The sequence below is a fragment of the Camelus dromedarius genome, chromosome 33 (assembly GCF_036321535.1).
Source record: "Camelus dromedarius isolate mCamDro1 chromosome 33, mCamDro1.pat, whole genome shotgun sequence".
NCBI lineage: Eukaryota > Metazoa > Chordata > Mammalia > Artiodactyla > Camelidae > Camelus > Camelus dromedarius.
Window position 1 is genome coordinate 11,744,953 of NC_087468.1, and position 17,325 is coordinate 11,762,277.

Sequence of the window (17,325 nt, forward strand, 5' to 3'; positions counted from 1 at the left end):
ACGATTAAAGAGCCAAAGCAGCCTCATAGCCCTGTTTGCCTGCCCTCGCTGGACTCGCTGCCCTACCGCGGTTAGCTCTGTTTCCTAGGCAGCTTTCTATCCAGTTCTCCAGAAGGATATTTTTAAACCTTTTCTGTTCTCCTCAGGCACCTGCTAATCTTCTCCCTCACGTGAGGAAGAAGCATCAGGGAGAATTTTCATGCTTGCCCGTAATCAAATCTACAACTTTGCCTTTTTTCACGTCCGTTCTTTCTGCCCTCTCTAATTGAAACAATAAACCTGGGCGTTGCAATCGTAACTGTCAATAAAGCCCTCTTAAACTTTAGCAAGCTGGGGAAGTATTTTGTTACCTATACTTAAAGAATCCTGATAACTGTTCACATCTCTAACATTTTTAAAGAATTCTTCCCTTAGTCTCACATCCCCCTCCAACTGCCATTCTCCCTCTCTCGTTATCGAAGCCAAACTACTCAGCATTGTGGACACTTGCTATTTTTACCTTCCACTTCCCATTCATTCCTTAACTAAGTTCATTCCAGTATGACTTTGGTGCCACCATCCAAGTTACCGACAAGCGCCAGTAGACTCTGTCCTTTTTCACCACTTGGCAATATTGAATGCTTTTTGGGCAACATTAAATGCTTTTTGACTATTCCCTTTCTTGAGTCTTTTAAATTCTGTGACATCGCACTCACTTGGTGTTTCTCTTGCCTCTCCATCCTGTTCTGTTCACTCTGCTTTCATGGCTCTTCCTCTCTTCATACCCCTTTAAATCTTGGTGTTCCCCAAGACCCTAGTCTCTTCCTACACTACACCTTCTTCATGAGCAATTTCCTTCCATTCACGTGGTTTCAGATATCACCTTTATATCTGAAATCACTGTTTTCGGTTTGTCTGTCTACAGAACATCCATACATGTTTGGATAGTTCACAAGCATCTCAAGCTCAATATATTCAAATTAATTCATTCTCTACGCTCACATGGAACACCTTGGCTGCACTGCCTCAGATATTCTTGGCCTTAAACCTTAAGAATGCTGACATGCTTCCAGTTTAACTAACTTCTGACTCCAAGATTTGATCCTACCAATGGCCATTTGGTGAAGCTAAAACCTCAAAATTTAAGGTCTCCATTAATCCATGCTGAATTGAGAGGTATCAATTAAAAGGTAAAATGACCCTTTCCTCAGAATTTTTAGAAGATGGAACAGTATTTCACCCTTTTAAAAATGCTCTTCAACATCACCAAATTTTAAAAGAGAACAAATGGAGAATTGATGAATTTATGTCCCCACTCTGTTTCGATTATCACTTTACTCAAAAGTCCATTAGAATTCTAAATTCATTCGAGCCTCAGCTTGCTGACAATAGCAAAGTATCTTAGGGAAATATTTGACCTTCAATTTACTTTTAACAAGGCAATAAATAAGATTCAGAACTCTCAGAGACAATCATCAGCCGAAAGTTTGTCAATAGTTCCTTTTATTTTCTACTTGAAATTATTAAATAATAGCAGATATTATCCACTATGATAGATTCTGCACTGTGTTTTTCCTCAAGTTGCTTTGAAAGTCCACATGTGAAAAGTCTTCCCTGCTGCTCATCTGCTCTAAGAAAGACTGATCAATAGGGTTGTTTGTATGCTGAGGATCTGTTTGGCAATCCAGTTTCTTGAATCAGACTTTTAACTCCCAGGGAGAAATGCATTTTGGTCCACCTGGATTCATGCAGGGAGAGCTAAGTTCCAGACAGCCTTTCAGAATCAAGTCCTCTTCTGGGCATCACCTTAAGCCAATAGAAAAGGAATGCAGATGCCTAGAGTCAAAGTTGCCTGGTGCCTGATCTTCAACAAAATAAAAATACATGGCTGGGCCCAGGGTACAGAGGGTTTGGGAAGTTGGGACTTCAAGTTCAGCAATGCAGGACCATGTCAAGGCAGACAAATATTCAGGGACACTTTCATTAAACAGGGAGCTCCTTTAGGTCTTGAGTAAAGCAATGATGGGCAGGAAGGGGGCCATTTGAAAAGACTGGTCTAACAGTAATATGCAAAATGTAACTGTGACAGAGGCTGCTGATGTTAACCAAATATTGAGGTGCCTGTTTACTTTCCTAGCCTCTTGGTGCTGGGGTCTGGTGTATGAGATATAAACAGAAGTGATGGCCCTTAAAAATATCCTAAAATCTCCTCCAGATTTCTCTCCCATGATGACCCTGGAGGCAACATGTTCTAAATGATAAGGATGAGGCAAGACAGACTGACTCACATCAGATTCTACATGAGAAATGAATCTTTGTTTATTTGGGGCTTACTTGTTACTGCACCATAGCTTAACACACACCTCCTCAAAAATGAAGAGGAAAGAATCTGAAACAGGGAGTGACTCCTGCAGTAACAGGACCCTGAGGTGATAAAGGTACAGGCCAGACTGTGAAAACTCAAGAAAAAGGATGTGAATCTAAGAGGTGTTTTAAATAGAACTTGGTAAGTCAGAAAGTCATTACTTCAGTTAAATGTTTATTGAGCACCTGTTATTTGCAAGGCACTGTATGAGACACAAAGACATCCAAGTCACACCTCCAAGTGCTTACAGTCTGGGTGAGGAGATAGTACCTGTATATAAATTATAAACATTATAGCATAAAATGGTACAGAGAATAGACTTTGAAGGGAGACCTGTATTCAAGACCTGGCTTCACTTTTGACTAGCTGTCACCTGAGGCAAGTTACTTAACCCCTCCAGACTTCAGTTTGCTCACCTGTAAAATGTGAGTAGTGACAGTACTTATGAGAGGGTTGGTGAGAGGACCAAATAATCTACTCCTTACAACACTCTCAGCTGAGTGCTTGTCCCATAATAAGCACTCAGTAAGTGCTAGCTAGTGGTGGTGGCAGTATTGGGAGATCTAGAAGCTGGGAAACAACAGAATGAGGTCAGTACCCAAAAAAAGCTCCAAGGGAGAGGGACGAACAGCTACAAAAAAAAGAACTGTTTCAGAAACAACAGTACTGTTCTGGCACAAGGCTGCCTTTCCCCACCTGTTGTAGCCTCCAGTTATTTAAAGTGCAGTGAGACCTGGGGCCTCAGACAAGAGGTGTGTCTGAAGATGGCCTCCTAATGGCGATCCCTGTTGTCTGACAAACTTCTGCCAAGTGTTGACTCTTTAAAGTCACATCCGAATTTCTGGCATCCATCCCACGTCAGCTCTATCACACAGTGGGCAGAGGGTGTTCATTCAAACACTGTGGCAGCAGAGGCAGGAAAGGAAAGCAGCAGCCAGAACACACAGAATGATCAGGCGATGGGTTTGTCTAAGCTGGGGAACCCCCATCTTAAGTTTTCATGGAGGTCCTGTGACTAAAGTTTTTGCCCAACTCAGTCTATTCCCTGTTTGGCATAACGCCGCTGGTGTTGAATAACTGATGATTTAGAACTGAAAACTTTCCCACACACACTGCATTCAAAGGGCTTCTCTCCTGTGTGAACTCGCTGGTGTCGTGTAAGCCGGCACCTCTGGCTAAAGGCTTTCCCGCATTCACTGCATTCATATGGCTTGTCTCCAGTGTGAATCTTCTGATGCTGTGTAAGGGAGGAGCGGTCAAAGAAAGCTTTCCCGCACTCACTGCACTGATAGCGGGGTTCTCCGGCGTGAGCTTTCTGATGTCTGTTCAATGAGGAGACACCATAGAAGGCTTTCCCACACTCGTTACATTCATAAGGCTTCCTGCCCGTATGGATGAGCTGATGTCGAGTAAGAATGCTTTTCTGGCTGAAGGCTTTCCCACACTGATTACATTCGTAAGGACTTTCTCCAGTATGAATTCTCTGGTGTCGAGTGAGGGATGAACGATCAAAGAAGGCTTTCCCACACTCATTGCATTTAAAGGGCTTCTCCCCAGTATGAATTCGCTGATGTACAGTTAGGGATGAACGGTCGAAAAAGGCTTTCCCACAGGCACTGCACTCATAGGGGCTCTCCCCAGTGTGCGACATCAGGTGCCTACTGAGACTGCTCCTGTGACTGAAGGCTTTCCCGCACTCAGGACAGTCATAGGGCTTCTCTCCAGTGTGAGTCCTCTGGTGGCGGATAAGGGAGGAGTGGTCAAAAAAGGTCTTCCCGCAGTCACTGCATTCCTGGTCCCGCTCTTTAGTGAGAGTTTTCCTGGGAGGGGCTGACCGGTGCCGCAAGCCTTCCTCCCGGGAAAGGGACTTCTTGCAGGCCTCCGCTGCAGGGCTTTCCTTCTCTGTTTCCAACCCACCCTCCAGGGCATGAAATTCCAATTTAGGACACAGAGGACCTTTTCTTCCAAGCTTTTCGCTCAATGTTCCTTCTGATTTTTCTACTTCTGAAGGACCTTGAATCTCAGGCTTAGTCTCCCAGTCTGGAATGGACAGAAAACACAGGTGCAGTTTCTTTTCTGGGCTAAGAAACGTTACAGCAGAAAGAAGAGATATTGTGATAAATCTGAAAAGTAATGTACAGTTGCTGCATCGCCTGCTCCCACAAATAGTCTTATACTCTAGGGAGAAATCAAGACTTGGGACTGAACTGACAGCAGGGAATAGAACTGATGGTGGAAATCTCAGAAAAGGGGAGAATTTCTATTGGGAGCGTGGCCAAGTGCCGTAGGAGAGCCGGCTACATGGAAGGGATGGTGAGGAACAGGAGTATCACTGTGTGAATGGGCAACGTGACAGGTCTGAGAATGTGAACATTCGGTGAATAAAGGTGAACAATACTTTAAGATGCAGAGGGAAAAAAAAGAAAGTTGGTGGATGATAAAGAATAAACAATAAAGATTTGAATTTGAGAAAAAAGTAGTACCCAATACTTCCTCCCACTCACACCTAAATAACCACCACAAAACAAACTCTGCCCTGCCCCGTTCATACTCAATTACCTAGACAGACATTCTCTGCACACTCTGTCCCCTCAGATCCATGAAGCTCCATGATCCAAGGCGCATCCCCTCTCTTCAACTGGAAAATCACATCAGGTCCAGGCACTGGAAGTCCTGCTCATGGAGAAAAAGACAAGCCAGGTGGTCGCAGGTGATGAATGCACACAACTATCCCAAAGCTAATCCCAGCTTCTGAGTCTTTCAGAGAGAAGGCGCAGCAGGCAGAAAGCGCACATCAGGAACACAGAGCACAAAGTAATGTAAGGAATGCAGGAACCTCTGAATGGAGATCAAGACTGAAGTTCTAAAAAGGAACAAGCAGCGTCCGGTCAGAGAGTTGATGGAATCTGTCTGAATTAATGTGTTTCTTCTTCCCCAGGAAGTGAACGAGATGTTCCTAGCTTTAGCACTGGTAGGACTGCAGGGAAGAGTCCTCATCTCAGGGAAGGTGAGAATGAAAAAAGATCACCTTGTGTAAAAATGTGTAATGAAGGTGCCCATTTCTGTTTGCTTATCCTTTAGTATTATGGTTTCACTTAAACAAGAGGATCATGTTCATTATAAGAAAACTAGGGGCATATACAAGGAAAAAGAAAAATCACCTTTTGTACTTTGCATTCATTTTTTTCTTTCTTTCTTTCTATTCACTTTGATACTGAAAGATACCTGGAGATACATTTTGTTAAAAACTGGATAATGACAATTATATCTCAAAATTTCAAAATAAAAAAAAAAAACTACTGGAGAGCATTATTTGGAAAATGACTAAGGCTACCCCACCTAAAATCATTCATATTTGATTTATTTTGACATCCTAAATCCACTACGATTCACTATATATAATACAAGTCACTCCAGTCACTTTTACATGTAAAAGATCATTTTGGGCAGAAGACTCTCAATTAAAAGAAATAAAAAACAAACAAGTAAAATGAAATGATGCTGAATTTTAAACTTGATTTTTTTCACATGATAATACATTTAAAATATTTTATTTTAATTAGCACATCTACTGCACCATTTTAATGGCTACATGACGTTACATTGTATGAAACAACAGTTTATTTAATCTCCTGCTGACAGAATTTCAGACTGTTTTCAATGCTTTGCTGCTAACAATGTGATGGTGAGTATTTGTGTACACCACGGGCTGCTAATCTTATTATTTCCTTAGGACAAATTTCTAGAAGCAAATCTGTTCATTTTTGGTTAAAAAATAGATCTCCTTCTGGAAATAGTCTTGAGGCCTAAAATTCCGTTGCATTGGGACCCTTGACTTAGGAAATAGGGATACTTTCTTATTGGGCCCAAGGATCACCCATCCAGCTGTAGGCTGACACCCTGCTCACAAAACGGCCACTGCCATCACCTCCCCATGGCTTCCTCTCTCTGACCTTGGGAATTCTATTTTTCTCTGTATTTTATCCCGCCAAAATCTGTGACACAGCCTCAGCAGTCCCCCTAATGCCCCATGAACATTCTATTTCCATGTTTGACCTGTTTGAGCTAATCCAGGGGTGTTATGCTTGCTTTTTTGACCTGCCTTCCATGAAATCTGCAGTGTGAATCCTTTCACTGACACCTGCTGCTGATTTTAAGTCTGTTCTGAATCTGCACACTCTCAGCCTCTCATTCTGGAAGTTTCTGAGAGGTTCTCATTACTCGCAGGAGCCCAACTTTACTCCTCCTGAATACCCCATCAGCAGAAGCTCTTAATTTTCCTTTTGTCACACAAGTCTCTACAATTGTGAAGTGCCTTCCATGGGCATCTCTCTGAGACTGTCCTTAAGACAAATAATCAAAATCAAACACATTTCTAGTGACCTTCTCTGAGGCACAGCCTTATAATCCCACCCCCACACTGTCCTCTTTTTAAAGGGAAACACTCCTTTCCCCCTCCTCTGCTTCTCTGAGGAGAAATTTTCCCCCGTCGAGATGGCTCCTCACACCCATCTCCGCCCCTCAGAGCTCTGGGTGGAGCTGAGTAAGTTACTGCCGAGCTGGGGAAGAACCGGGCGTGTGTGACTCAGCCTCCTCTCCCCCTGGAGAGCAGCTCCCAGCAGCAGGCTCTCATGCTCCGCTCCATCGCCCCAGCCCTCCGTGTTGCAGCGAGGGAGCCTGCGGCTGTCTAGCCTGCTTACAGATCAGAAGCCAGCCTGTTCCAAGTCAGGGTTCAGGACTAAGAAACCCACTGAAGCCATATCCTTCTGCTCTCCTATCTTGTCTCTCAGGGGTTCAGACTCAGGTGGGAGAAGAGGTGTCAATTTATTAGCCTCCCAACCCCACATCAACACAATACAGAGTCTGCTCCGTGTGGGAAGTGCTCCTTACCCAACGAGACAACGCTCTTATAGTTCTCCAGCATCACCTCCTTGTACAGGTCTCTCTGAATAGGGACCAGACGCCTCCACTCTTCATCTGTGAAAACCACAGCCACGTCCTCGAATGTCACCGGGTCCTGGAAACACAATCACATTCTCCCTTATTCATAACCCTTCTCTCTACATGGACCAGACCAAACTGTCAGAATGACAAGAGCCTGGAGGATGCAGAGAGAGTGGAAAGAAAATGGTTCTGACAAAGTAGGGCTTTGAAGCATCTGGGGAAAGTGCAAACATCCCCCGAGGCGTGATGTTCTTGGTCACAATTCCACACTGTCTTCGCAGCCGGGCCTCTGAGCATCAGGGGCTCTTCCGCCAGACTTACAGAGAACTTGTAAGAACAGAACGAAGACCTCCCGTGTACCCTTTCCCCAGCTTCCCCAGATGTTAATGTTTTCCACACTGGCTTTATCTTTCTTGGTGTCTACACATTCACCTATCTTTTTCCTGAAATTCTTGAGTAACTTGCAAACATGAGGTCTCTTTACTCAAAAATGTTTCAGTTTATATTTTGTAAAAACATGGAAATTCTCTTGCATAATCACAGTGTAACTGAAAAAATCAGGATAGCACTGATATACTATTATCTAATCTATAATCTTAGTTAAATTTCATCAATTGTCTTTTTTTTCTTTTTACAAATCCTTCAAATAATGGCGTTGATTAGATCATCTTTAAGATCACTCTTATGTTCTGTGATTCTGCAAGACTGCATCTTGACCTCCAATCCTAAAACCCCGCTGAGTCTCCTGCGTGTCTGCAGAAGTTCTAAACCAGAGTGTGGACTTCAGGACTCTCTGCCCTTGGGCGGGAATGGGGTGACTGCGTGTCTCTGCCCACACAAAACTCTTCAGGACTCCTTCAGCCTCACTGAGGCGCTTTACAGCACGTGTCACATTCCCCGCCTAACCCATCCTCCCTGCAATGTGGGGGCCTACTTTCAGTCCATACATGGAGGTACTAAAGGGAAGTCAGGACTAGAAGCAGCCCGCTGTTCCCCAAACCTTCCACTCAGACCCGTACCATTGGTTTTTAGACAAATCACTTGGAGTGAAGGCTACAGGGGCTGTGTGCCTGGTGGCAGACTAGTGGGCACATGTCCAAGGCAAGAAAAGGTCACTAAAACACAGCACCAGTCAAACGGGAAGGACGCACTACCTATGGAGTCTCTCCCCCACCTGGCTGGGTTTGATCAAAGTAGCTCCAGGATAGAGAAAGAAAAGTGGTTACATTCTGGAGACTACGAGAGTATTTCAGGAACATGAAATTCTCCCTCACCTGGCACCTGGCGGTCGGAGACACAGCAGCCATTCCCTCGTGTGCGCCCTCCTCATGGAGAGGAGCCGAGTCCCAATGAGGCAAAGCTGTGGGGGAGAAAGAGGGTATGAGGGAGACCAGTCTTGTTTTGTAGTTTTGTGACCCATGAAGCAAGAAATTTTCCACACGCCAGTGAATTATGTACCCACCCTCATTCTCAACACCCTATAAAAAGGGAAGGCAAAGAAAAGCAAGGCCAAGAGCAAGCCGGCTCCACGCCGGCATTAGAGCCAAAGGCCGTGGGTACCACTGCTGAGAACACAGGGTGGCGCTTGTTCTGCTGTCATCCCAGAGGCAAACATCTATTCCTGGCAGTCAAGGACATATTAAGGATCACACCGTCTTTATAAATTTACACTCAATATTGTTCGGAATGATTACTAGACAAAAAGCGTAAGTAATTTTATAAATGACTATACAGCTAAGTCATGTCAAGTAAATACCCACAGCGTCTTCAAGGGAAAACTGGCCCATTCACAGCAATACCCTGTGCGAAAGGAGCAGCCCTTGGGCAGCCATGACTTATTCCACGTGACCCTGCGTCATACTCCTGGAGCCACACTGGTAAGGCCACAGATGGGCAATGCACAGGCTGAGCAGTGGACTAACATGCGACCTGGTTTGAAAAGATGACATCCGTCCATCCTCAGGACTGTGAACTAAGAAATGTCAGGACAACTAGTGATGAGCTGAAAGGGTATGAAGAGGGCACAGGGATACAGAAGTAGCCACATGGGTCAGGGGAGCCCGAGCTACCAGGAAGCAGAGCCTGGGAGGACGTGAGAGGCACGATGCAAAAACAGGATGGAACAGACTAAACAGGCAGGCATGTGGTGGTGAAGCGCTGAAGCCGACACCCAGGGATTCCTGGCCCTGAGGCCCCAGTTCACCTAGTACCACCCAGAACCACAATTTACATGTAGACCAACCTTACTTATTCTTAGATTTCCTTAAGACTGTAACCCTCTTAGCCTTTGTGTGAATCTTTATCACTAAATTCCCTTTACTTGAGTTAACTGAGTACATCTCAGTTTTTCACAATTAAGAGTCTAAATAAGACACAGTTAAATCAAGCATCTTGGGGATTCATGAGTAGGGTGTGGAGACTGTGTGGTCCTGAGAAGGAGGAAAAAGTGTGTCTGTGGCTCATTGTCCACTGTGCTGCAGTCAAGGGACTGTATTCACTGAACTTTGTTATTCATTCATCCCTCTACCCAACCAACATTTATTCAGCACCAGCTATTTATACCAAAGCAAAAAAAATTGACACCACCCTTGTCTTCCAAAAGCTTATAAGATACCACATAGAACAAACAAGAAATCAAGTTAATATCTTATAACAGGATGGATACGTGCTCTAAAGAGATGCATGTGCACAGCAAACCAGGAGAGCACACCAGAGGCTTGTCTACCCAGGCGGAATGGACGGAGGAACACTGCAAGTTTCTTGGCAGAAGCGGGACTTAAGATAAGTTTTGATTTGGGGGAGGCAGTGGAACATTCTAGTGGAACTTGATGAAAAACATCCAGTTTTCCAAAAACAAGGAGGCAGGTCTAGCCAGGGAAAGGATGAACAACTGTAGTGAGTTTAGAATGGTGACGTCTAGGTTGTGAGCAGTGCTGTGGGGAGAGACGAGAGAAGAGGCAGGCAGGGCCCAGCTAGATCAAGGCCAGCTCCACACGGTCCTATTCCCAGTGGCACGGGGATCACAGAAGGATTTAAGCATAGAAGGGTCACTACCAGATTTGTGTTTTAGAAAGATCACTGCAATGTCCATCAAAGGCCTTTAAACACGTACCCTTAGACCCAGCAATTCCCTCCTTGGAGTTTTCCCTAAGGATAAAAGAAAGAACACACGTAGAGCTTTTTAATAATCATTGTTAATACTGACCTTTATAAAGTGTTATGTGAGGTGACCTCTTAATGACTCTACATGTATCATCTTGTTTAATTCTCACAATACATTGTAAGATTTGAAATAGCCTAAGTTTCTAAAATAGGAGATTTGATTAAATAATTTATGGTCCAGTCCATACACAGAATGGAATACCACTGATATTATTACATTAATATGATAGCATATTAATAGCATATGATCACATTAATATGATAGCATATTAATATGATAGCATAATCATATTAGAAATACTATTTTATGATATAATATGATGCTTAATATCATTTTAATAATAATTAGCATTTATTGAACTTTTGCTACTTACCAGGCACTGTGCTAAGTACTCTTTACAAGCATACTTTAAGGCCCTCCTCATGGATCAGTAAGCTAGGTACTGTTTTACAGGTTAGGAAACTTAGGCTTTTTAAGAAGCTGAGGCAGAATTTGAATCCAGGTCTGCCTAGCAGTTTTTAACCTCTATGCCATAATGACTTATTTTTATGAAAAGGTAACAGACCAAGGTATGCTAGAAAATCCCCAAACACATCCAAGCATGTAGGGAGCTTGAAATACGACTGAAGTGGCACCACAAATCGCTGAGGGGAAGATCACTCCTGATAAATGGAAACGACTTACATGTTCACCAATAGGATTAACTGTGACTTTGTATGTGTGTGCATAAATATTAACTAAGATGAATGAACTAGAGCCTCATGTTAGTCATATAAATTTCAAAAATATAATTACTGAGCAAAAAATAAGAAAGTTATAGAATGACTTTCTGTGCAATAGTTACATGAAATTTAAAAACAGGTAAACCATATCTACAAAAACCTGTATGGGCCAATAAACATCAAATTGTACCTCTGGGGAGGGAGGGGAATAGGGTGGGGGAGGGATAGCTAGGAAACTTCAACTTCGTAATGTTCTGTTTAAAAAAAGAAATCTAAAGGGAAAAAAAAACCCAAAGAAATTCATACACTACTCAGTGAAGAATGCACGCTTTTAAAATTACATATTTGAGTGTGCACACATGTACAGAAAAAAGACTGGAAGAATATATATTAAAATGTTAGTGGCATTACAAGTGATTTTTATTTTATTTCTTACAATTCCTTATATTCTGATTTTTTAGTTTTACAAGAGTATGTGTTTACGCTGGTGTACAGGAAAAAGACCAGGAAGGAAGGAAAGATGGTGTACAGAAACTTACCGCAGACCTGACTGTTTCTTAGGAGCGTTGACCTGTAAGGTTGGCCTTTGGCTGGGGTCTGGCAACTTCAGTTTTGAGAGGGCTTCCTATTGGCCCACCCTTAGCCCTCTTAGAGATAGGAGTGGGCCACTATGCCTAAGCTATTTGTGCAAACAATATGGTTTATGCTAAACACCTGCCGTGCTGCTAGAGGGCCTGGAATTTTGGTATGTGTTGGGCAGACGGCCTGCTGCTGAAACACTTGGGCTCTGAGTCTAATGAGCTTCCTTGGGCTGACACATCACACATGTCGCTGTATTTTCTTTGCCAAAGGAGGATGTGCTCTGTGTGGCCCTCATGGGAGAGAGCATGAGGTGGACTTCACAGAAATTCCTCCAGACTCCGCCTGTCTTTCCCCCTGACGATCTGCCTGTGTAACCTTGCAAGACTGCTGTCATCATCTTAGTCAAGAGGACAACTAGAGGATGAGTCCTGAGTTCTTCTAGCACATCCCTGAACAAAGGGTGATCTCCGGCACCCCGACACAGGTGGCCACACCACTCCGGGCAGCTGTGGCAGAACGGGATTAGAAGAAGTGAGTAGACCAGTGAGGAGGCGGTTACAACTTAACAGGAGAAGGGAATCCACTGTTGAACTATTAAGAAGAGACAACAGGCCGACTGGAAATGGAGATGGGATGGGATGGGAGAGGCAAGGATGACTCCCAGGCCCTGATGTGTCAGTAATGGTACCATCCATGGAGATGAGCAACAGAAAAGTAGGTCTGGAGGGAAACCTAAGAAGTGCAGTTTTGGACATTTAGAATTTGAGCTGCTCCCACATCGCTGGACAGTTAAAAACCAGGTGACTCTGGCTCCCGCTGGCCAAGTTGTACAAATTATTATTGCCAAATGAAATCACTTGAATTTTGAAAAAACTATGTGTTTTATAGTCAAAATAGAAAAGCTAATATGAAGTATTTTTAAATGGTTGTAATACAAAGAAGGCAATGTTTAAGCCTTCAGTTAAGTAATTTTGTTTTTTTTTCTATTAATTGTATGACCATTCATAAAATACAGATGTACCCTCGAGATATACACTTGTATCCATTCATATGAGCATGAAAAAAGAAAACTAGGCAAAGAGGATAAGCCAAGTAACCCCAGAAGCAGGAACGCTATACCCCAAATAGGAAGGACTAATTAGCAAAGCGCCCAGGTAGACAGAACATGGGCTCCTCATAATGAACCAACCTCAGATTCTCAAGAGGCAAGGTAACTGCAGACTTAATCCTTCCTCCCTTAGGAGATGAGCCCTCCAGCTGGCCTTATTAATTATAAGATACTAATAAGGTACAGTTACGTTTTCAAAAGTGCCGAAAGACTAGATCAATATATATTTACTAGACAATGGGTTAACACTGGCCAAGCAAACTTTAAAAGAATATTACCTTGAGGATGAACATCAGTTAAACTAAAACCTACATGAAAGGCAAAAACAAAACAAACAAACAAAAAAACCCACCAAAAATCTTGCTGGAAAAACAAGTTTGGTATAACTATAAAAAGTATCTCAACCTGAGGAGGAGATTGGGGTTTTACATGTTGCTTGGAGGCAGAAAGTGATACACGTGTACGTGGAAACAAGTATGTAACATCAGTTGGCAACTGAAGCCTGCAAGTTATGTCCTCTAAGACAGTATATATTTTGTTGTTGTTGTTGGAGGAGGCACTGGGGATGGAACCCAGGACCTCATGCATGCTAAGCACACATTCTACCACTGAGCTATATACTCCATCACCCTGACAGTATGCATTATCCTTGTTGGTCTTCCATCCTCAAGAGGGTCTCAAAATATTACCCTTAGGTCCTACATAGATGCCAAAACTAGTACTTAGAGATACAGGACAGTATAGGAGCATAGGCTCTGGCAGACTGCCTGAAATCAAAGTCTGGCTCTGCCTATTCCTTCCTGTGTGACCTTAGGCAAGTTTCATAACCTCTCAGTTTGCCCATCTGTAAAATTGGGATAATGAAAGTAGCTATCTCATACAGTTATTGTGTTGCTTAAATAGCATAATATGTGTAAGGCATTTAGAATAATGTGCTAAGTTAAGTGTTAACATTAGCTAAAAATCTTGTTATAACCCTAGAAAGATAGAAATAATGAAAATATTAATTACACTGTGCTGTCGTTGTTTTAGAGTAGGTTTAAATGTAAGTGTAGCCATAATACTGGAATCAAAGTATTTGCATATGTTTTTCTAAAGTGTTAGAGCTTTTTGAACAAATCAGTTGAACTACATCTGAAATTGTAGTCAAAACTGCTCAATGTTTGAAGCTTAAAGACAATTTTCAAAGTTTCAGTTATTAGATTATGAGTTTAATACCTTGAGTATTAAACAAATTACAAATGGAGGTGAGCATAAAAGCTTCCCAGCCATTAAGCAACCAAGATGCTCACTGTCAATGGGCTCCCTGCCAGACCAACTTCATTCCCCATCAGGTTTAGATGCCACCATGAGACGCTTCAGCAGGCTTTTAGTGGTACTCAAGACTCCTCAAATCCATCAAATTCACACGGAATCACTCCCAGCAAAGGGTCACCTCCACTTTTGTTTTCCCTTCTCCTATTCCTGGGTCTCAGAGTATTTCTGGGGAAAACGCTCTTCAAATTCTTATTTTAGTGCTTTGCCTAGAAAGCTTTTACTATTCCCATCTTAGCTACACAGCTATTCCAAACCTCCATGGCTCCCATTCAATTTCAGCAGAACGCTGTCTTTTACTACCTCAAAGCTTCGCAAGATTGAGTTCCAAGTGAGGAAGGACTGTGTAGTAGAAAGCACTCCCGGGCCTCCGTGATTGATGGTGAAGGCTTGGGGGAGTTACTTAAGCTAACAGTTGACCGCCCCGTTGTTTAATAACCACTTCACTGTGCAGTTATGAATAGTAAATGAGACAATTAGTGTAAAGCATTTATCTTAGTCTGTTCAATAAATGAAAGCTCCTTTCCTTTCTACTGCCCAGCACCAACCCATTCATCCCCCATTGAACCAATATTCTGTGTTCTGTGCTAGGCAGCAGGGCTGTGAGGTCAACAAAACCGAAATACCTGTCTCCAGGACTTTCCCTCAGTGTCCTACATCTGTGTCCTACTTCCTTGTCCACTGTTGTTCCCTCTTAGAATCTGCTCCCTGCATTACCCAGTCTTTCTTTCTCCAGCATCTCCCATCTCTCCAGTAGGTCGTTCCCATATCCTCAAACAGATACATTCCTCCTCCATGTGAAGCTATCTTCACAGAATCCTGTGGCCTCTCTCTGGCAAAACAATTCTCATTTAGGTTTTCCTTTCATGATCAAGCTTCTTGGATGAGTCCTACCTACCTACTGACTGCACATCATCACCACTTACTCACCTCAAAACCATTACTGTGCTCTTGTTACCTCTCACATACCTGGAACTGCATAACTGAAAACTGCCAATGTATTTCTGACCTCTAATTCCAATATCTTTTTCTACTTATTTCTCTGCAGCTTTTTGACTGTTGTGAAGTTTCGGCTCTTTCGAATGGGTACTGTAGCTGCTATGACACTACACTAGCCTGACTTTCTTCCTCCCACTGAAACTGCATCTCGCTGGGACTCTTTCCCCGACTCTTGCCCTGGAAACATGGGTGCTGCCCAAGGCTCAGACTGTGAGAGTACGTGATATCCCTCAGAAAATCCATCCATACCTGGCGCTCCATTTCTGGCCTCTACAGAAATGGCTCCTCAGTCTAGTTCCAATCTCTCTTCCAAACTCATCCGGCATTTCCAAATGACTAAGAATTCTGAATTAGGCATTCTGTCAGCACCTTAAAACCATCTTCTGCTACTCAGTTCCCCACATCAACTCATCTCCCTTTTACATTTCTATCAGATGTTCTGTTATTGTCCCAGGTGACCAAAATTCAAACTCTTACCTAGCTCTCTTTCCTCCCAGATTTAGTTAGTCACCAGGTCCTTTCGACTCTTGTTTTGCAGTGTCATTTGTATCCTTCCCTAACACTGCCACCAACATAATTCAGGTTTACAACAGCTTGCTTCAGGACCTACCACTACCAAGCACTCCTAAGTGGCTCCCTGCACTAGTCCCTTCCCCTCTCTAGTCCTGGATGTGACCCCCAGAATAACTCTACCAAAAGTTTTACTCCTGTTAGTCCCCGATCAGTCCCATACAATCCACCCTGCTGACCGTGTCGTGTCCTGATCCTCTATGCTCTGATCCCAGGGTACTTTTCTCCACCCTAGTCTCTCACTATTCCTTGACACTTCACTCATAAAAATCATTTTCCTCTCAAGTCTGCCTAACGCTTAGCTACTGCTTTCGTATTGTTTTCACATGAAACCCCACCTCCTCCATGAAGCCCCTTGATCACTCGTACGGAGGCCTTAGAGCAGGGAGCTAAAAGAGACAATCTGAGGCGCTTTCTGGGAAACAGGGAGGGATTGGAGTAGGCGGCACCGAGATTTAGTGTCAATTTCACTCACATTTATTAGGCACCCATTATGAGAAGAAGGTACAGGAGACGCGGAGGAAGGCTCCAAACTTCCAACCTGAAAGTTGGGATCTGACACATAGTGGGCGCAGGCCGAAAGACCACTGCTAACAGTGCCCACACCCCACGGAACACAGGCACACACGGGGTGGGGGAACGTCTTTCCGTCCTCACCTGTCCGAGGCGGGACGTCGCCACACACACACACATTCTGCAGGCTGGCTCTGCCTGCGTCATCTGTTCTACTCCCATAGCACCTCCCCCAGGTTCTCAGTGTCCCCTTCTCTCGGCCGCTGCGCTCACTTGGCTCCTGGAAGACACACACCCACAGCCCTCACCTCCAGTACAGGGTGTTCAGGACCCAGGAAGACGGCGCCTCTTCAGGTCAGGAAAGCAGTGCGCCTGCGCAGAGGGTTCTGACGTCCCCGCTTCCAACCAATGCTCGGCCTTCGCAGACTCCATTTCCCAGAAGTCCCAGCGGTTGGCGCGCTTTAATATGACGTCTAAGGTCCTGTGCACGCGTGCCCTTCGGAGAAAGGGGTTGGCGTCGCTAAACTGGATGCGATACGCCGGTGTGGTAGCTTGAGTGGGGAGAGGGAATCGCCGTGGACGCCTGGGATGCTTGTGGCCACCCTGAAGTGCTGTCTGTATGTGACGTCACGTCCCTCCAGTCCTCCGGTGGGAGGACAGTTCGAAGGAAATGTATCTCTCTCAGCCATGGGACCCCGTCCTTACTCGTAGTTTTCACTCCGGGAAGACAACTACTCCAGTTTTCTGGCTCCGGAAGGTGGCTTGTTTCTGCTTCAGCTTGTTCACTTCAAAGAATTTGGTTGTAAAATTTGGGCAGGACACACGCAGTTTGATTCTGAGGACGGGGCTGGGCTTGAGGGTGGGTACGTGCACATTTTTGTGCCGAAAGAAGAGAAGAACCCAGGATACATGAGTATTTACTTGGGCAGCCAGCCCAACTCCCGGCATTTTGAGCGCACCCCAACCTGCCTTCCTTGGTGCTACCAGAAGGGCCCTCTTTGGAGACATTGCAGGGATTCTCAGCCTTGGCTGCACGCCGGAATCACCTGAAGAGCTTTGACATTGA

The 17,325-nt window shown here is 44.1% G+C and overlaps 1 protein-coding gene across 2 annotated transcripts; it reads right to left on the bottom strand.

Annotated features, from left to right (window-relative positions):
* Positions 1–1,465: 1,465 nt before the first annotated feature.
* ZNF2 (zinc finger protein 2) lies at positions 1,466–17,049 on the bottom strand. 2 transcript variants are annotated; one of them, XM_031441221.2, is made up of 5 exons: positions 16,568–17,049; positions 8,563–8,648; positions 7,235–7,361; positions 4,904–5,017; positions 1,466–4,384 (listed from the first exon to the last, which is right to left on the bottom strand). In XM_031441221.2, exons 2-5 carry the CDS (start codon positions 8,593–8,595, stop codon positions 3,378–3,380), a joined length of 1,281 nt encoding a protein of 426 aa, XP_031297081.1. In that variant the 5' UTR covers positions 8,596–8,648; positions 16,568–17,049; the 3' UTR covers positions 1,466–3,377. The 2 variants fall into 2 exon arrangements, with proteins under 2 accessions (XP_031297081.1, XP_064337980.1); XM_064481910.1 differs by lacking the exon at positions 16,568–17,049 and adding an exon at positions 10,401–10,420.
* Positions 17,050–17,325: the final 276 nt, after the last annotated feature.

Coding starts and splice junctions, on each gene's coding strand:
- ZNF2 (XM_031441221.2), bottom strand. CDS start 8,595: ATGGCTGCTGTGTCTCCGACCGCCAGGTGCCAG. Junction 7,362..8,562: donor CTCCGACCGCCAGGTGCCAG/GTGAGGGAGAAT, acceptor TTGTGTTTCCAG/GACCCGGTGACATTCGAGGA. Junction 5,018..7,234: donor TAAGAGCGTTGTCTCGTTGG/GTAAGGAGCACT, acceptor CTCCATGAGCAG/GACTTCCAGTGCCTGGACCT.